The sequence below is a fragment of the Palaemon carinicauda genome, chromosome 36, assembly GCF_036898095.1.
Source record: "Palaemon carinicauda isolate YSFRI2023 chromosome 36, ASM3689809v2, whole genome shotgun sequence".
NCBI lineage: Eukaryota > Metazoa > Arthropoda > Malacostraca > Decapoda > Palaemonidae > Palaemon > Palaemon carinicauda.
Window position 1 is genome coordinate 6,694,718 of NC_090760.1, and position 20,817 is coordinate 6,715,534.

Consider the following 20,817-nt stretch of genomic DNA (forward strand, 5'->3'; position numbering starts at 1 on the left):
TTGTACTCAAATGGCGTGTTTTTGTTTCGTGAGAATTTCATCGCCACGACTTTAACAACAACATACTGTACTGAACTTTACAGTATTATACAGACTACTGTAATATGATAAAGTAAAATATTTGTAATCTATTTTAGATGAAATGGGGCTATTTTTTTTTTTTAAATTTACATTTATGTATGTAAAACAACTCTCTCTCTCTCTCTCTCTCTCTCTCTCTCTCTCTCTCTCTCTCTCTCTCTCTCTCTCTCTCTCTCTCTCTCTCTCTCTCTCTCGTAGATTGTTTTTCTGCTTTGCTACGTATGTATGATTTTATATAGATACGGTAAATAATATTTGTAATAACATATTTTACTGTAATATCATTATTTATCACTTTCATCATGCGCGTTAAATTCCTTAGTTTGTTTCCTGAGCGTACTTTATGACGCCGTCGTTTCAGGTGGTGTCATAAAGAAAAACATTTCATTTGGAAATCCTAAGAAAAATTAAGTAAAACATTAGTAATAACCAAATCAACATACTGTACTGAATAATCAATATAATCGATGCAGAAACTAACCTATACACAGATGTATAAATGCGTTTGTTTCTTCATTATAATCAGAGATAAACGTAAACAAAACATTGCTAACCATTTTTTATCGTGCTTTTAGGCGTGTTTAGGAAACGCATGATATAAAGTCGCCCTTAATATTTGTGCCTGTTTTAGTTTAGGGTACGTTAGTCCATGCATTAAGTGTTCTGTACATTAAAGGGTAGTTTGTTAACAGTACTACGTACAAGGGAAAGTTTTAAAAGTCTGAATATACATGTTAAATAAATAGGTAAATATGCTGTCACTACTTCGCGGATTTTCACCTATCGCGGCCGGGTCTGGAACCTATCTACCGCGATAAACGAGGGTTCACTGTAGTAAAAAATAGAGGGTTGGGCATGAATGTAGAGAGAGTTCTACAGTATATGAGAAAGTGATTGTACCAACTGTGATGTATGGATCGGAGTTGTGGTGAATGAAAGTGATGGAGAGACAGAAATTGAATGTGTTTGAGATGAAGTGTCTAAAGAGAATGGCTGGTGTATCTTGAGTAGATAGGGTTAGAAACGAAGTGGTGAGGGTGAGAACGGGTGTAAGAAATTAGTTAGCAGCTAGAGTGGATATGAATGTGTTAAGGTAGTTTGGCCATGTTAAGAGAATGGAAAATGGCTGTCTGCTAAAGAAGGTGATGAATGCAAGAGTTGATGGGAGAAGTACAAGAGGAAGGCCAAGGTTTGGGTGGATGGATGGAGTGAAGAAAGCTCTGGGTGATAGGAGGATAGATGTGAGAGCGGCAAGAGAGCGTGCTAGAAATAGGAATGAATGGCGAGCGATTGTGACGCAGTTCCGGTAGGCTCTGCTGCTTCCTCCGGTGCCTTAGATGACCGCGGAGGTAGCAGCAGTAGGGGATTCAGCATTATGAAGCTTCATCTGTGGTGGATAACGGGGGAGTGTGGGCTGTGGCACCGTAGCAGCACCAGCTGAACTCAGTTGAGTCCCTTGTCAGGGTGGGAGGAACGTAGAGAGTAGAGGTCCCCTTTTTGTTTTTGTTTTATTTGTTGATGTCGGCTACCCCCCAAAATTGGGGGAAGTGCCTTGATATATGTATGTATGTATATAAATCTTGATTTTGAACAATTTCATATTTTTGAGCATTATTTTTTCTCTATAATTATTTCATCAAAACATTATTGATCAGACTTTTGTTCTGTTTTATGTACTGTTTAACTATTAGCTAACTTCATCCACTTTTGTTGTTTCTTTTCAATTTTGCCTACTCATTTTATTTCAAAATGGGATAATTTGTTTGATTAGTCTTATCAAGAAAGAAATTGTATGTGTGACAGGGCATTAATCAATTTTCTTTATTTCCTTGTGCCTTAAGAAAAGTATTGTGAAGGTAAAACGAAGAATTGTTGTGAGTAGGAAGTATGTATACTGTATATTGTAGCTTGTATCTATGCCTAAACAAACGTTTTGTTCTTTGAAATAGGGAATGTTTAAAAGCTCTTACTATATTATGATTTTTTTTATTGGGTGATAAATGTCTCATTTTCTTTGTTACCATTGATAGATCAGGTATCTTTGACTTGTTGTTATTCATATCCCTCTACTAGACTATCTGTCTGATATTAAAAAGGCCATGTTTGTCATACCATTAACCCTTTAACCCCCAGGCTATTTGGAAATTTCCAACCCTTAACCCCCAAGGGGTTATTTTTTTTCTCAGCACATTTTGCAGTATATTTTTTTTTTAATTGCTCGAACAGCCTTAATTTTTGTCATAGAGAGGTCAGGTTGGTCTCATTCTCTTGGAAAATACCTGAATTTTCTCAAAAAATTATCAATAATATGAAAAAAAGAATTTTTATAGCATTTTTTTGCAAGGACGTACCGGTACGTCCATGGGGGTAAAGGGATGGCTTTTGTGAAACGTACCAGTACGTCCTTTGGGGTAAAAGGGTTAAAGTATATGTCGGCTACTTAAGCCTGACTGGTCAGTCATCTTGTGTGTTCTGGCACACTATTCTCCATCTGTGGTGACTGATGTCTTAAAATTTATTTTACCTAAGTGGCATTCTTCTTGAGAATTTACCCTTCTGGTCCATATCTGTATTTACCTGTCATGTTTAAAAAAAGGAAAACTTTTGTGGACCAAAAATTTTTTTTTATTTTGTTTATATCTTGGTAATAAACTTGTAAGTAGCTCAATACAAATAAAATGAATAAGCAATTGAACAAGGTTATAGAGATAAATTTGAATTACCAATTCGTAGGATTGATATTATGGCTGCAGACTTTATTGCTGACTCTATTGTAAGACTAGTATATGTAATTGTTTTATGTAAACTGCTGCTAAAGTACTGTACATCCGGATTGAATGTAGAAGTGTTGTTTTATAGGGTAGTCAGCTCTATTTACAGTTAAAGAGTAACACTGGCAACAGGTTTTCTTGTTCATAAGATTTATATTTAAAGTAGAGGCTATAACTTACTAATTATATCATGTACTTTAGAAGGTAGTAATGTACTTATTGTAGAGAATACTTGATATGATATTTAAAATTTGTTCCAACGCGATATACAAACCTCGTAATCATTTAATATAGGAATTCGCTTCAGCTCAGCTGAAACAAATTCCAATATTAACCCTTTTACCCCCAGGCTCTTTGGAAATTTCCAACCCTTAACCCCCAAGGGGTTATTTTTTTCCCATCCCATTTTGCAGTATATTTTTTTTTTTTATATTGCTCTAACAGCCTTAATTTTTGTCATAGAGAGGTCAGGTTGGTCTCATTCTCATGGAAAATGCCTGAATTTCTTCAAAAAATTATCAAAAATATGAAAAAAAAATTTTTTATAGCATTTTTTTGCAAGGACGTACCGGTACGTCCATGGGGGTAAAGGGATGAGTTTTGTGAAACGTACCAGTACGTCCTTTGGGGGTAAAAGGGTTAATATAGGAATTCGCTTCAGCTCAGCTGAAACAAATTCCGATATTAAATGATTATGGGTTTCTATAGCTAGGAAAAATACAATTTAGGACAAATTGTCATTTTACGAATGTGATGTACAGTACTAGTAATGTGAAATAATTTTTCACCTGTTATTCAACAGCATGTAATGGAAGTAGAAGATCGCTATTTGTTATTCGATGGCGATTTAGTTGAACTTAATCAGGATGACTATACTGCCATGCAGCGAGTTCACGCATATCTCCTAAACGACTCTTTGATGATTGCAGCATGGCTGAGTGACAGGCAAGTGTTTAGCTGTTGGCAATTATGGGACAGAGATTTATCCCTTAGATAACCCTTTTTAATCTGGTTACAATTTTGATGGACAGGTTGAAATAACACTTTTTGTATAGTTTATATATGACAGGTCTATTTTAACGTTGATACTGACCTTAAAATATTTTAGATCTTTATTCATTACCTCATATACAGTATATAGTTTATCTAGTATTTCCTTATTTTCTTTTTCCATTTGGCTGCTTTTCCTGTTGGAGCCATAGGGCTTGTAGCATCAGCTAGTATTGATAATAATAATAGTTATAAAACGTCTAGCGTTAGTGCTTCAATTTTAATGCCTCCATTGTGAAAGACCGTTTGAAATTCAATATAGCATAGGTATATGGTTTTCTCTTGAATTGTAAGATCTCATTACTTGAGAATAAATTGTGCATTATATACTTTTTTCATTAGAGTTTATAATGATTCATCTGTTCTAATTCTCATGCCTTATTTCAGGATTTTTTTTATGATATGGCTTTCCTTTCTGTCAGTTAGTGAGTTCTAGTGTTAGTATTTTCATGAAATGAGGTTTAACAATAATTATGATAAGGCTTACATGGTAGTGAATAGTACTCACTATGAATTTTATATGTAGAAGAAAACTTTGCCGGTCTTTGAAGTTCTCATCATGTATTTTTTTAAATTAGATTTTCTTTTACGTAGTTTGATTTTAAATTAGTATTCTTCGCTTTCGTTTTTTTTGTGCTTTTTCAGCCTGAACTCCTGTCAAGTGTAAATTGTTATCTATTCCCTCTTTTCAGAATATTCTGAGCCTTCCTACAGTCCATTCTATTTCTTTTATATTTGAAGCCTGGCTTCTCGACATTGAAAACAAAAAAGACAGCTTTTCTGTCCATTAAAACAAAATTTTAAATTGAAAAGCCGCCAGAAAGTCGTCGTCTCCATTTGTGTCAAATATAATGATATGAGGCAATGAGTTATGTTTTTTCTGGGGCACTGGTAGACGCAGGATCGTTTCCTCCCTCAATAGAAGGCACTTGTCAGCGGCCCAGATGGGGGACATAAGAGAGAGAGATAAAACTGTTTATTTTTGTTTTAAAAGTCGTGAAGCCACTCTTCAATAATGTTATCACTGTGACTTGGGTAAGTATTAAAAAAATTTCATTATTGAAATTGTATTTTTTAATATTAATTTTGATGCAACAATTTTTGCAGACGTGGGCCGGTTCGATACAGGTTTGAGGTTCTCTACCCTCTAGATCAAGTTCTCCCCGTTAACATAAAAGATCGTGGAACAACAAAGAATGCTTTCAAAGTCCTCATCTTTCCAGACACGAGAGTTTTTATGGCTCCAACCGCAAAGATCAAGGTTTGAAAATAACATTTTTATATTTGTACCATTGAGGAGTTTGGCTACCAAAGTATAGTACAATATGTTGAGTTTAAAGATGTTAGATAATTAATGAATTCTTTAATAGAAATCTGTAGCTACTGTAACATTAATAAATTATGTCTATTCTCTCAGACTATAAGGTTCAAACTTTTATCATCTTAAACATTTAATTGTCCCTATACGAATACAAACCATCATCCTTTGATAGGAGTGTAATTTCAGTAAAGGTGGAATGGCTATTAAATTAAACATAATTCTTGGCAAATGGAGGGTTGGCCCCTCCCACTCGCCAGGTGTAGCAACCTCCTTAGACTTTGGCTACACTTTTTCCATGACATACCTCTCTGCGCCATGTGTGTGTTCTGCAGTGGTCATGATTGTTCGCATGCTTCTCCTTATAATGACTGTAGGATGTAGAGTTCTCTTCATTGAGTGAAGTTCTTGAAGAAGAGGAGTAAGCAGGATTTGTCGGCATCTGATTGGCAACGCCCAAGTTGATGCCAAAGAAGCTCTATAGCATCGTCCTCTCTTCTGGCTCAAAACCTGCGGTTTCTCTTTCAGGTTCCTCGGGGGTTGGGTCCTATGGAGGAATTCTTATAGGGAAGGAAGATCCTGCCTTGCCCTCAGGAAGTGCTTTGGAGGAGGCAGTAGTATCACCTTCCACCAGTGAAGGTAATACTCCCTTGCCTCTCTCTCATAGTACTTTCATCGCTGTGTTTCAGTACGAAGTCACGTAGCGTTAGGACACCGCACGTTATCACGCCGACCCGGAAGTTTGTATTGAAGTATTTGATGGACATTAATGTATGCAAACCAAATTTCTCATTAATAACCATAGATTTGAACATCATATCCTTAGTGATATAGGTTCTTTCATGATTGCTTACTAGATATCTGGTATGGGCCTAGCCTATAATCTATGACATCTTCATGTTCAGATTGTTAGGGGCTTGATATGAGTCATCCCTTTTGTTCTTCTCCAAGACCAATGTGCATCGACCTTTCCCTGGTTAGTAATCCAGCCAGATTAGTTAGTAGGGTCTTACTCCCTCCATATTATAAGTCTCATAGCGTTCAGTTCTTTAAAATTGAATTTACCTGGTGTTGCACTATTTTCCTTTTTTTTAATAAATTATTATGATTACGTCAATAAATGAGTTACATTACCAACTCATTGGTGTTCATATTTCTAGAAGAACTCTGTAATAGTTTTATGAGTAATATCAATATTGTTTCCCCTGGAAACATGGTTTGTATTTGTGTAGGAACCAATCACAAATTTTTCAAAAAATTTGTAATTTTCCTAACTATGTTGACCCCGAGTCCTTCAAGTTTCACATCTTGTCTCAGGCATCCTGCAAGTCCTAGGCTGAAGGTCAGAGTGAGGCTTGTTCCACATGGAAGGTAGTGGGGCCTACCCTTAACCCACCAAGCTTCTATATTTACATTGTTAAAAAGATTTAACAGCCATTCAAGCTTTGCAGAAGTCATACTCATATTAAATGGCTCAGCTTTGTGTACTGTAGTTAGGAAAATTAAAAATTACTTTAAACATTTGTCATACATACATACATATACCAAGGCACTACTCTCTACGTTCCTCCCAGCCTAACAAGGGACTCAACTGAGTTCAGCTGGTACTGCTAGGGTGCCACAGCCCACCCTCCCCCGTTATCCACCACAGATGAAGCTTCATAATGCTGAATCCCCTACTGCTGCTACCTCCGCGGTCATCTAAGGCACCGGAGGAAGCAGCAGGGCCTACCGGAACTGCGTCACAATCGCTCGCCATTCATTCCTATTTCTAGCACGCTCTCTTGCCTCTCTCACATCTATCCTCCTATCACCCAGAGCTTCCTTCACTTGTAACATTTGTAACATTAATAATTTGTTTGGTAGTGTTAATTTATGTGAATTTTGAATCTTCCTTCTATTTTCCATGTATTATGTCTTCCATCAAGTTCTTATTCTATTGCAGCAAGACTGGCTTGACGAGATAGAGCGGGCCAAAGCCAACAAAGTAGCCGTTGACAAGCTCAAGGCAGAGAGGGCTCAGATACAGCAGAAGGAACGTCAACTGTCGTTAAGTAAAGAAGACTCTCTAGATAGCAATAATCGTACGTATGGATGGAGATTGGGTTATAGGTCAACATTAAATTTATATTATATTTGTTTTAGAAGCATTAGTACTGCAATTCAATAAATGAATGATTTATGACTGTCATAGATTTATACTTTGCAAAAAGTGTAAACCTGTTTTATTAGGCCATCATATGGGATACTTAATGATTATTGTTATATAATTTTTTCAGTAAATCCTATTAAATATTTAGTTACTTCATGCTTTAAGGCCAAGCTTTAGTGACAAGGCAGATAAAAACAGAATTCTAGTATGTATTTTGTGACAAGGCTTTATAGTAACTAAGAATCAATATCAAAAGGTATATATACTTCTCGCAGTGTCAATGTTTGCTTACCCAGTCACTTTTGCTTTGTTAGCATAATAGGCAGATGTTTTTTTCTTTAAGCTTCCAGAAGGCTAAACTCACTAGTTACAACAATACTGGTACTTATCGCACAACCTCTGCAACATTTAAAATGCAACCAGAAAGCTAAAATCACATTTAACCCCACATGCGCTTACTGCACAGCCTCTACAACGTTCACAATGCCAGGGTGCTAAATTCACTGGCTACATAAGTGTTTATTCAAAGTTTTGACTTAATATTTTGTTAAAGGTACGGTATGTCTTTTAATTTGATTTATCAGAATAAGATATGGTGTGACTCACACTCCAGATAGTAGCCTACAGACAAATCTCATTTTCCTTCAGAATAGTGTGTCAAATTTAAATCAACATCATCTTTACAATTTCATTATCCCTTGCATTTTCCTAAGTATCCTACTGAATTTTCATAAGTACACGATTAGGAACTTTTTCTGACATTTATACCCTGTTATGTGTAAAACAGAAAAGCAAACTTAATAAAACAAAGATTTTGAAACACTTCTGAAGACAGTTCTGACTCTCCTACCAAGGTTCAGAGCTAAGAATGAATATCAAGTCAAGAACATATAAAAGACTTCTATCTACCTGTTATGGATTCATTCGTAGACAGAACCTGCAGGAAATTATTCTAGGTTTAGTTAGACTTCGTACACCTATTTGAAGTGATCTATAAGTAACAATGCTGTGAATCCATTTTATAGTACTGGGAAAAATCCTTGTCCTCTATGTGGCATGATATGTCCTTCATGGAGAACCTGATCTTTGATTTAACGATGTGTTTTACATCATTAGTTATATTTGACTAGTTCTTTCTGCTAGGTGCCTTGAGTCTTAGCTTAAAGGACGTTTATACTTGCTAAGATATTTTCTATAGCCTATAGGCCTATAGGGGTCCAGTCTTGGTCTGGTCTCTCAGAACTGGCCCTAGCGGTATGGTTGAGCCTGCCAGGGTGGATAAACTGCCCCACCGCCATTGCCCAGCCCATCATTGAGACACTCAAGCCCCTCTACTGCAGCAAAGATAGGCAAAGGCTAGGAGAAGGAAAACTCCAAAATCAAACCAAACAAGACCCCAACGGCGGAGCTTCCCAGCGCCGGCGGAAGAGGGCAATGCCTGTCGGGCAGGCAACAAGGCGGGCCTTGACATAACAAGAACCCGGCAGCCCGATGCAACCAACATCGGAGAAGCCGCCTGTCTCATATGTCTTGAGCCGCGGTGAAAACGGTGTGGGCCAAGTGTGTGTGCGTGGCCGTTGCAAAGCCACGACCACACAAAACAATATACCCAGCTACTGGCATTCTGTCGTTTCCTCCACCCTTCTTCATCTCTTTCTCAGGAGGCTGATGGCTAACGACAGAACCCAATAATCGGATACGAGTGGGCGCCGACGACGACGACGATTTTCTATAAGCTCTACTACTGTATAATTTTCATAACATTGACATAGAGTGTCCATGGTCTGTCCTGTTTCCACCTTCACAACGGCACCAGGTTAAGGCAGCAGAAGGCTGAGTTGTGGTTAAAAGTTGAAGGAATTAATTTTTATATTTTAGATTCCTAATCTCTTTTATGTGGATTTTCTAATTACTGTTCGAGGTATTATTTGTTACCATTGCCCCTCTAAATTTACTATTTATCAAATGAGTATTGGGTAAGATTAATTTAGATTTTTTTTTTCTTTTTTTTTTTTAATGATTGCAGTCCTGAATTCAATGCTTTCCTGATATTCAGGAATTTTCCCACTCTCATCCCTTCATCTAATGGACTGAAAGGGATAATATAAAGAAATGCAGATACTGTGAGTGCTATTTTCTTCTGGAGATTCTCAGATACCACACAGACTAGTCATAGATTCCACTCTAAAATCCTTGTTTTTTTCTACCTTTGCAATAAAGCTACACTTTGAACCATGTAGCAAATGAACATAGGCTAAATATTGAAATAATAAAATTCTATTTTCTTTTATTCCTGATTTTCAAACCAATGATCATCCGTTAATTTTTCACAGCCTTTTCCGAAGATAGCGATAGTCTCAATCCCTTCCAAGAACCCCCTCCTCCATCCATGGGTCCTCCGGAGTGGGTTTTAGAATTACCTGAGGAATTAGATCAAGCAATAGCTCAAAGGAACTTTGAGGATGCTGTTAGCCTGATTGACAGTGGAAGAGAATACTTTGACTCTGCTCCGAAAACTCCGGTGTACAATGAAATGAGGTATGTGTTAGCTCAGCGGGACATTACTGCTTAACTCCAAAGGCTTAGTTCTTTAAGTTAACCCTTTTACCCCCAAAGGACGTACTGGTACGTTTCACAAAAGCCATCCCTTTATCCTGATGAACGTACCGGTACGTCCTGGCAAAAAAATGCTATAAAAATTTTTTTTTTTCATATTTTTGATAATTTTTTTGAGAAAATTCAGGCATTTTCCAAGAGAATGACACCAACCTGACCTCTCTATGACAAAAATTAAGGCTGTTAGAGCAATTTAAAAAAAAATATACTGCAAAATGTGCTGGGAAAAAATACCCCCTGGGGGTTAAGGGTTGGAAATTTCTAAATAGCCTGGGGGTAAAAGGGTTAATGTTATTCAACTTTCAGATTGCCTTCTAGAAAATATCACCTTTTATCAATCTATATTTGAATACAATCGATGTTTTTCCTCATATTAATGTTTTTAGTCCTTTGATTTTTATATTGAATATGCATGATAAGTAGTTTTGCCCAGAGAAATAACTTCTTGCTTATGCGGATGTTGCTACTGTCTTTGCACCCATCTCATCTCTGAAATGTTGACCTGTAGTTGATGAATCTCATTAAAAAGATCAAGTTAAAAGCTAAACCCTAATAAAACTTGTACCATTATTTCTGGTATGTGAGTGAATCCCCCGCACCAAAATCTTTTCACAGACATCATTTCCTTACTTCATAATTACAAAACCACATTTGAGTTACATATCCTTTCAATTGCATACAAAATGGCTTACAGTGATAGTAGAGACAAGTCTATTGTGAGTAAATGTTTCAACTCTTATTTTGCCATATTTGAATATTATTCTCTTTCCAGATGTCAAAATATTATTGTTTTCATAATTGTAGCTGAATTATCAATATACATACATCCATCCATATACCAAGGCACTTCCCCCAATTTTGGGGGGTAGCCGACATCAACAAATGAAACAAAACAAAAAAGGGGACCTCTACTCTCTATGTTCCTCCCAGCCAGTAATATTAAAGTTAAAGCTTGATTATATATCGCCAACCAAAAGGCATTCAACACCTTCACATTGAACGTACCGGTACGTCCTTGCAAAAAAATGCTATAAAAATTTTGTTTTTTCATATTTTTGATATTTTTTTTGAGAAAATTCAGGCATTTTCCAAGAGAATGACACCAACCTGACCTCTCTATGACAAAAATTAAGGCTGTTAGAGCAATTTAAAAAAAATATACTGCAAAATGTGCTGGGAAAAAATACCCCCTGGGGGTTAAGGGTTGGAAATTTCTAAATAGCCTGGGGGTAAAAGGGTTAATGTTATTCAACTTTCAGATTGCCTTCTAGAAAATATCACCTTTTATCAATCTATATTTGAATACAATCGATGTTTTTCCTCATATTAATGTTTTTAGTCCTTTGATTTTTATATTGAATATGCATGATAAGTAGTTTTGCCCAGAGAAATAACTTCTTGCTTATGCGGATGTTGCTACTGTCTTTGCACCCATCTCATCTCTGAAATGTTGACCTGTAGTTGATGAATCTCATTAAAAAGATCAAGTTAAAAGCTAAACCCTAATAAAACTTGTACCATTATTTCTGGTATGTGAGTGAATCCCCCGCACCAAAATCTTTTCACAGACATCATTTCCTTACTTCATAATTACAAAACCACATTTGAGTTACATATCCTTTCAATTGCATACAAAATGGCTTACAGTGATAGTAGAGACAAGTCTATTGTGAGTAAATGTTTCAACTCTTATTTTGCCATATTTGAATATTATTCTCTTTCCAGATGTCAAAATATTATTGTTTTCATAATTGTAGCTGAATTATCAATATACATACATCCATCCATATACCAAGGCACTTCCCCCAATTTTGGGGGGTAGCCGACATCAACAAATGAAACAAAACAAAAAAGGGGACCTCTACTCTCTATGTTCCTCCCAGCCAGTAATATTAAAGTTAAAGCTTGATTATATATCGCCAACCAAAAGGCATTCAACACCTTCACATTGAACGTACCGGTACGTCCTTGCAAAAAAATGCTATAAAAATTTTGTTTTTTCATATTTTTGATATTTTTTTTGAGAAAATTCAGGCATTTTCCAAGAGAATGACACCAACCTGACCTCTCTATGACAAAAATTAAGGCTGTTAGAGCAATTTAAAAAAAATATACTGCAAAATGTGCTGGGAAAAAATACCCCCTGGGGGTTAAGGGTTGGAAATTTCTAAATAGCCTGGGGGTAAAAGGGTTAATGTTATTCAACTTTCAGATTGCCTTCTAGAAAATATCACCTTTTATCAATCTATATTTGAATACAATCGATGTTTTTCCTCATATTAATGTTTTTAGTCCTTTGATTTTTATATTGAATATGCATGATAAGTAGTTTTGCCCAGAGAAATAACTTCTTGCTTATGCGGATGTTGCTACTGTCTTTGCACCCATCTCATCTCTGAAATGTTGACCTGTAGTTGATGAATCTCATTAAAAAGATCAAGTTAAAAGCTAAACCCTAATAAAACTTGTACCATTATTTCTGGTATGTGAGTGAATCCCCCGCACCAAAATCTTTTCACAGACATCATTTCCTTACTTCATAATTACAAAACCACATTTGAGTTACATATCCTTTCAATTGCATACAAAATGGCTTACAGTGATAGTAGAGACAAGTCTATTGTGAGTAAATGTTTCAACTCTTATTTTGCCATATTTGAATATTATTCTCTTTCCAGATGTCAAAATATTATTGTTTTCATAATTGTAGCTGAATTATCAATATACATACATCCATCCATATACCAAGGCACTTCCCCCAATTTTGGGGGGTAGCCGACATCAACAAATGAAACAAAACAAAAAAGGGGACCTCTACTCTCTATGTTCCTCCCAGCCAGTAATATTAAAGTTAAAGCTTGATTATATATCGCCAACCAAAAGGCATTCAACACCTTCACATTGAACGTACCGGTACGTCCTTGCAAAAAAATGCTATAAAAATTTTGTTTTTTCATATTTTTGATATTTTTTTTGAGAAAATTCAGGCATTTTCCAAGAGAATGACACCAACCTGACCTCTCTATGACAAAAATTAAGGCTGTTAGAGCAATTTAAAAAAAATATACTGCAAAATGTGCTGGGAAAAAATACCCCCTGGGGGTTAAGGGTTGGAAATTTCTAAATAGCCTGGGGGTAAAAGGGTTAATGTTATTCAACTTTCAGATTGCCTTCTAGAAAATATCACCTTTTATCAATCTATATTTGAATACAATCGATGTTTTTCCTCATATTAATGTTTTTAGTCCTTTGATTTTTATATTGAATATGCATGATAAGTAGTTTTGCCCAGAGAAATAACTTCTTGCTTATGCGGATGTTGCTACTGTCTTTGCACCCATCTCATCTCTGAAATGTTGACCTGTAGTTGATGAATCTCATTAAAAAGATCAAGTTAAAAGCTAAACCCTAATAAAACTTGTACCATTATTTCTGGTATGTGAGTGAATCCCCCGCACCAAAATCTTTTCACAGACATCATTTCCTTACTTCATAATTACAAAACCACATTTGAGTTACATATCCTTTCAATTGCATACAAAATGGCTTACAGTGATAGTAGAGACAAGTCTATTGTGAGTAAATGTTTCAACTCTTATTTTGCCATATTTGAATATTATTCTCTTTCCAGATGTCAAAATATTATTGTTTTCATAATTGTAGCTGAATTATCAATATACATACATCCATCCATATACTTCCCCCAATTTTGGGGGTAGCCGACATCAACAAATGAAACAAAACAAAAAAGGGGACCTCTACTCTCTATGTTCCTCCCAGCCAGTAATATTAAAGTTAAAGCTTGATTATATATCGCCAACCAAAAGGCATTCAACACCTTCACTCTCTGCTGAACACACATACTGTATAGTGAGCATCTTTTTCCAATCACATGAACTTTTATACTACTGTAATTGTATGTTGAATTTTACTTTTTATTTAAACTGGAAATTATAATGACCTTGTGTAATGTTTCCCTAATGGCAACATGGCTGGTGCTTTTACTAACAACTTTATTCAGTGGAAGAGATTCTGATTACTGTATCATATCACTTCCTCGAAGGAGTAGTAAATTTTTACTTCACGTCAGGATCAAATCCATTCCTCTCGAGTGAAAGGCAATGGAGCTATCTAGTGAGCCAACAGTTTGTAGTCTCCTCACCTCTCACTTGAGGTTGGAAATAATTTCTATTGCACTTACGGCTTATGTTGATTTCCAATACAGTAATGATTCTGTACTCAACAGACGTGCTCTTGAAGGCCGAGTGAGAAGCTTGGTGGACGTCTTGCAAGGTGAATTGCAAGTGACGCCAGAGAAGAGTCTCCAAGGTGGCCCACGAGCGGCTAGGCGAGCTACAACTTTACTTGTGCACCTCAACAAGTCTAGTCAGGTAAAAAGTAGAATGTTGAAACGTCACAGTATAACCCTTTTACCCCCAGGGTATTTGGAAATTTCCAACCCTTAACCCCCAGGGGTTATTTTTTTCAAGCACATTTTGCAGTATATTTTTTTAAAATTGCTCTACCAGCCTTAATTTTTGTCATAGAGAGGTCAGGTTGGTCTCATTCTCTTGGAAAATGCCTGAAGTTTCTCAAAAAATTATCAAAAATATGCAAAAAAAATTTTAGATAGTAGCTTTTTGCAAGGACGTACTGGTACGTCCATGGGGGTAAAGGGATGAGTTTTGTGAAACGTACCAGTACGTCCTTTTGGGGGTAAAAGGGTTAAGTGAATATTCTAGATAAAAATCTTCTACTTGAGAACTGTGGTTGTAATAGTTAGAAAATTATTTGAATTAATACAAAGTAATGAAAAATCAATTAACTTATTTCTTGTTTGCATATTTATGTACAAATAGCAGTAGGAATTCTTCAAAGAAGATACTAGTATTTGTTCTCGGAGATTTTTAAACTGTTACAATGGATATTTGTTTTCACATAAAGCTGCTTTCTATATATTCAAAGCTTGTTGCATCAGTCCTTTTTAACATCTCGAGATTTTAGTAACCCTTAAGAATGAAGAGCTCGTCTCCCCCACCAGACCTTGTCAAAGTTATTTAACCATGTTTCAGATAATGCTAGTACAGTATGTCCAAATATTTCTCATTTATCAATTCTCAAATTTGAATAGTTTTATCACCAACAGATTGTACAGTTACATAGCCACAGGAAAATAATAAGTAGAAAACTTTCAAGTGTTTTTGTGATGATGGTAGACTGAGGTAACATGAACTGTGTGCAGTAGAAATAGAAACTTGGACCCCTTGCAGTGTTTCCCAACCCTTTTTAAATGATTACCCCAAAATTTTATTTCCAACTAATCAATGACCCCATTGAACATATACCCGGTAACATCGGATGTTTTTTTGCAGCCACCTGATGAACTGTATGAATCATGTAGCCTGCTATTGGCTGCTTATAGTTAAGGATCCAAAACAAATGTAGACTTTTCCATTTTAATGGATATCAAATGAACCATCATCAAGGATTATGGGAATGTGAATAACTCAATTTCAGAACATCTTGATTACCCCAAAAATACGGGTCCATTACCCCACTGGGGTAATTTACCTCAGGGTTGGGAAACACTGCCTTAAAGGATAGAAAGATCTTTTTGAGGGAAAAATTACTCTATATATATTTTTCCTGATGTTAGAGATATTCAGAATGAAGGGTATTTTGTTGGGAGGTAATCTTGCAATGCAATATTTCTTAACCCTTTTACCCCCGGGGTATTTGGAAATTTCCAACCCTTAACCCCCAAGGGGTTATTTTTTTCCCAGCACATTTTGCAGTATATTTTTTTTAAATTGCTCTAACAGCCTTAATTTTTGTCATAGAGAGGTCAGGTTGGTCTCATTCTCTTGGAAAATGCCTGAATTTTCTCAAAAAATTATAAAAAATATGAAAAAAATTTTTTTATAGCATTTTTTTGCAAGGACGTACCGGTACGTCCATGGGGGTAAAGGGATGGGTTTTGTGAAACGTACCAGTACGTCCTTTGGGGGTAAAAGGGTTAAATGCCAAAAGTCTGCATTTGTATTGCAGGCAGTCATAAAGGTAAGATACAGTATACTGTATAAAAGACTTCAATTAATCATTTTGCTCTACTAAGTCAGTACAGTATCCCTATTTGTTTCATTTTTTATAGGCATGTGGCTTATTCTTAGGACATCGAGGGGCTATTCTAAAGGCTGGTCTCAAGAGACTGAGACTGGAGGGCAAGACTGTACTTTACGTAAGACAGTTATGCTCTATATTTTTCCACAATCTCTTAGAAACTGGACGGGAATTCAACAAAGCCTTCCCGGCCAACCGAAGTTGTACATCAGGTGAGGATTGCAAGAAATTGTTCTTTTAGGTACTTATTTATTATAATTTATGGTTAGCCCACTAATTTCCTGATGTAACAAGAGTTTTCTGAATTGGCAGTAGATAAAGTAAAGCACTGTACCTGTAGTTCAGTTTAACCCTTTTACCCCCAGGCTATTTGGAAATTTCCAACCCTTAACCCCCAGGGGGTTATTTTTTTCCCAGCACATTTTGCAGTATATATTTTTTAAATTGCTCTGAAAGCCTTAATTTTTGTCATAGAGAGGTCAGGTTGGTCTCATTCTCTTGGAAAATGCCTGAATTTTCTCGGAAAATTATCAAAAATATTAAAATAAAAATTTTTATAGCATATTTTTTGCAAGGACGTACCGGTACGTCCATGGGGGTAAAGGGATGGCTTTTGTGAAACGTACCAGTACGTCCTTTGGGGGTAAAAGGGTTAACCATGGATGGTACCAATTGCCAGGTGTACCGTATTGCTTACTCTGTCTGCCTGACCCGCAACTGCATCATATTACGGTCGTCTGCTTTTCATTTTCTTTTTTATCTATTCCCATTTTTAGTTGATCAATTACCCTGTTCCAATATAGAAGCAGGTCAGTAAAGAGTTTAAACTCATTAGTGTGGTTACTCTGTCTATTAACATTAATCCATATAGGAATAACAATAAATCTATTGGGCATGTCATGTAATTTGATTTATTGGTCTTATTATTCACTTAATAACCACATAAATGAATCAAATTTCTGGCTTCATTAGAGTTGCATTAAAAAGATTTTCTTAGGAAAAAGAAATAGAAATTAAAGCCAGAAGGATTTATTGGAGTTAGATAGCTAAGCGGGAAGATCCCAAGGAGAAGTGGACGAAATGTCAAAGACTTGAACAATGTAGATGAAGTGTTAAAAAAAGTTGCTACAAAAAAGCTTATTGTTTATATGCATATACGAACCTTTTGTCCTTTAAAATAGGGAATGTCATCAATGGAACTAGAATGGGAATTTAAATTGTTAATGAGGTACTGTAGTGAAAGACAGGTTGTGAATGTGGTTATCTAGCTATGCCCACTCTCTAATCAAAGACTCTTCACTTTCATCTTTGGCCGCACCGAGCACTGTCATAATGTTGCTCCCTATCCAAGGCTGTTTAATGTTTTCCACATACTTTTTAGTTTGAATAGTTAATAGTGATGTTAATAATGAAATGAAGTTTATGTTTGACACTGATTCTGGTTATGGCCAAACTGGCTAGAGATCCACAAACTGTATTTTGGTGCTATGATTGTTTACAGTTATCCACATTTCTTGAATAGATACTGGCCTCCAATTAAGGAAGGCGTATTCTTTGAGGAGTACATACATACATACATACATATACCAAGGCACTTCCCCCAATTTTGCGGGGTAGCTGACATCAACAATGAAACAACAATGAAACAAAAACAGAAAGGGGACCTCTACTCTCTACGTTCCTCCTTTGAGGAGTGGGAAGGGTAAATCTTTATCCAATTGTTGATCACACCAGGCTTCAGTATATCCCTGGTTTCTCCCAGATGCACATGTGCTGAGTAATATTCCGATCTATTATTTCTACTCAAGGTCCCTAGAGAATTACCTCTGTGGATCACCCTACCCTGACAACTACATCGTCAGAGGTACCACGAATCCATGCAACTATCTAACCAGCTTCTCTTCTAAGCGAAAGGCTTTTTTCTAGATCTGCTCATATGTCAGGATATCTCTAATGGTCCTCTGCAGCTGCATACCAGGGAAAGCAGGCTAACTTATGTGATTGGTATCCTTGATGGGGTACTTCTCCAGTCGAAGCTTCTCCGATGTAGATTGTTGATTTCCTCGTCTTCTTTTGCCGAGAGAAGCACCGCTCATTTGTGTATGTAAAAGGCTACCGCTCATCCTTGACAGTGGCTTTTTGGGCACAAGCCATGTCGTCCTGATGGAAGTGCCTAAGGTAGCTTCAAAAGGATATATTATATACTACAGTGATATTCCCAGAGAATTAACCTTCAAGTTCCAGAATTCTAACTCCTGGAGCAAATATCCTTAAAATTTTCTCAAGGATATCGCATAATATCAGAGGACGCATTCTTGACACGTCACATAGCAACCTCTACCCCAAATAGCGTTAACGCTTCGAGGGGGACGTGGCAAAAGAATAGAAGGGGGCCGTAACAAGGTTACCCTCATTCCCGTACATGTACTACTATTGACCACCACCCCAGCGCCATTCCCAGGATGGCGGACATTCCTAATTTTTTAGCGATTTCGCTCAGTGGTGTTCCCTGTTGATCTAACTTTTCGATCGATTTTCAAGGATTTATTATGCATTCTCCAACTTCTTTAGCCTTCGGAAAGTTGAGTATTGGGTCTTTACAATGAATAGTTTTTTAGCTCCCTTTTCACCGTGAAATTTGAGTTGTTTATTGTGTTTAGAGCTAGCCTGTACCGGAGGCGCTATGAGCGCTGCCGTTTGTTGGGCATGTTATTTAGTTAGCAGAACGACTTCCCGGTTTTTAAATAGCTAAAAACAGCTTCATATATCATTAATTAATTATTTTATTATGTTAGCTATTTAGGCAATATTTTCTTGTAAAGATATTTACATTGTGCATATTTTTCCTTTCCATGTCGATCGTATAGTTAGAGACTTGGTGAGTGAGGTAACCGAGATCTCGTCTCGCCTAGGTTCCTATCCTAGGCGTGTTTTTATACGTTAGACACTCCCCGGTTACCCTTGTGTACGGTGATTTCAATTATGTAGAGATATGTATCTCTTTTAATTGGATGAACTTTACAAAATCCCTCTTCCCTCTGAGTGTAGCCTCAGGCTACAACCTTAGCGGGTCGGCCTCGAATTTTTAATTCAGGCATGACTTTCCTACGGTTTTTTTCTGCCCTTCCTCTGTAACCGCAGATGCAGGTTTTTGGGGTTTTGGCCAGAATCTCAGAGTATTTAGTCTGTGGTCGGTAGCTACCTGGCAAGATGAATAGAATTCTTTTGTTATGTTAGGCTGCCGACATAGGAGGCTAGACCTCCCTAGGCCACTCCTGAAGGGTCTGTACGATATGACCCTTCTTCCTGTGACCTAGCAGACTAGTTCTGTGTTAGTGGACCCTAGGCTGAGGAATAGAATTCTTCTTATGCTTAGGGGACACTGGCACTGCAACCCCGTTTCCTTTCCTTTAGAGGTGGTGGCGAGGGTGCTACCAACCTCTTATTTGTATTAATCTAACCCTAGGCTAAGGAATAGAATTCTTTAGCCACCTGGGATAGTTCTAATACAGGAACGAAGTTGTTAGGTGTGGCAGGGCAGGCTAAGGCCGGCTCCTGCTGTACCTTTCACAGGACCTTCTTTTCCCTTCCCTTCTTTCCCTTTATGTTGGCAGACTCCCCCTCTTTCAGTTGATAGCTGCCGGCCGGCAGTCTTAACATCTGTCGGCGGCAGTAATGACAGCTGTGAGCTGCCGGCCATTTTAGTTGCCGGCCGGCAGTAAAGACTACTGCCGGCCGGCAGTCATGGCTGCTGCCGGCCGGCAGTCATGGTGACTGCTGGCAGGCAACCAGGGCAGCTGCTGGCCGGCAGCTGCTGGTCATGTTGGCTGTAAGTGGAAAGTCCCTTCTGTTTACAAAGGTTCTTCAGTTCTTTCTTGAACTGCTAGCTACAGTGGCTACTGCCGGGGTGCTGCCTACCAGGCCGACACAGATTGGTGCCTGCTCAACCGGCAGCACTCCGACTGTACTGATACTGCCGGCCGGCAGTACTGGCCAGCGGTGCCGGCCGGCAAGGTTTAGACAGATCCTTGCCGGCGACAGTACTGTAGCTGGATGGAAGCAGGAATTTTATATTCTCCCCTTCCATTTGAACCTTCTCTCTGGAGAAGGTAGTAATAGTAGACTTTTACATCACTTTTACTGTATATATATACAGTATTAGGTAGCCTGTTCTCCATGCTATCTCTCTTTCTTTTAGCTAGCAGGCTAGATGTGCTAGCATTAGCTAGCTATGCCGACGACATGCTGGCTGTACTACAGTATATGTTTATACAGATAGTTAGTATTTCTGCAGTATAGGATATACTGCAAATAGAAAGCTTCTGTATATTTTATGCTAGTAGTGTTTTTCCAATATATTTGAAAATCTTACCCAAATATTTGTGGAACCCAATCTCATATTGAAAGAATTTAATTCTTCAATATTCTGATTAGAAATCAGTCTTCAGATTACCCTGCAATATTAAAATTTTAAGGACTGGAGATTACGCTCCTAACCCTTAAAGGGCAGAGCCCTTATCCTCGAGTCTCCATGATTAGGAAACTCTTATGTTTTAATTTTGTAAGGGGGGTCACAGCAAATAAGTTGGGTGGGATATATACAAATATATGTCTTTCCTTTCCATACTATATATAATTATACAGTAGCCAGTATATTGCAATATAGTGCATACTGCTAATAGAAAACTATAGTATGATTATACAGTAAC

At 37.2% G+C, this 20,817-nt stretch overlaps 1 protein-coding gene across 1 annotated transcript in view; it reads left to right on the plus strand.

The window, feature by feature from the left end:
• Exo84 (exocyst 84) overlaps nucleotides 1–20,817 on the plus strand; it is a 71,698-nt gene that overhangs the window by 20,360 nt on the left and 30,521 nt on the right. Inside the window, exons 5-10 of the mRNA XM_068359922.1 lie at nucleotides 3,655–3,797; nucleotides 5,010–5,163; nucleotides 7,166–7,304; nucleotides 9,706–9,910; nucleotides 14,235–14,379; nucleotides 16,140–16,320. Coding sequence (XP_068216023.1) covers nucleotides 3,655–3,797; nucleotides 5,010–5,163; nucleotides 7,166–7,304; nucleotides 9,706–9,910; nucleotides 14,235–14,379; nucleotides 16,140–16,320 — 967 coding nt within the window. The remainder of the gene's footprint in view (nucleotides 1–3,654; nucleotides 3,798–5,009; nucleotides 5,164–7,165; nucleotides 7,305–9,705; nucleotides 9,911–14,234; nucleotides 14,380–16,139; nucleotides 16,321–20,817) is intronic.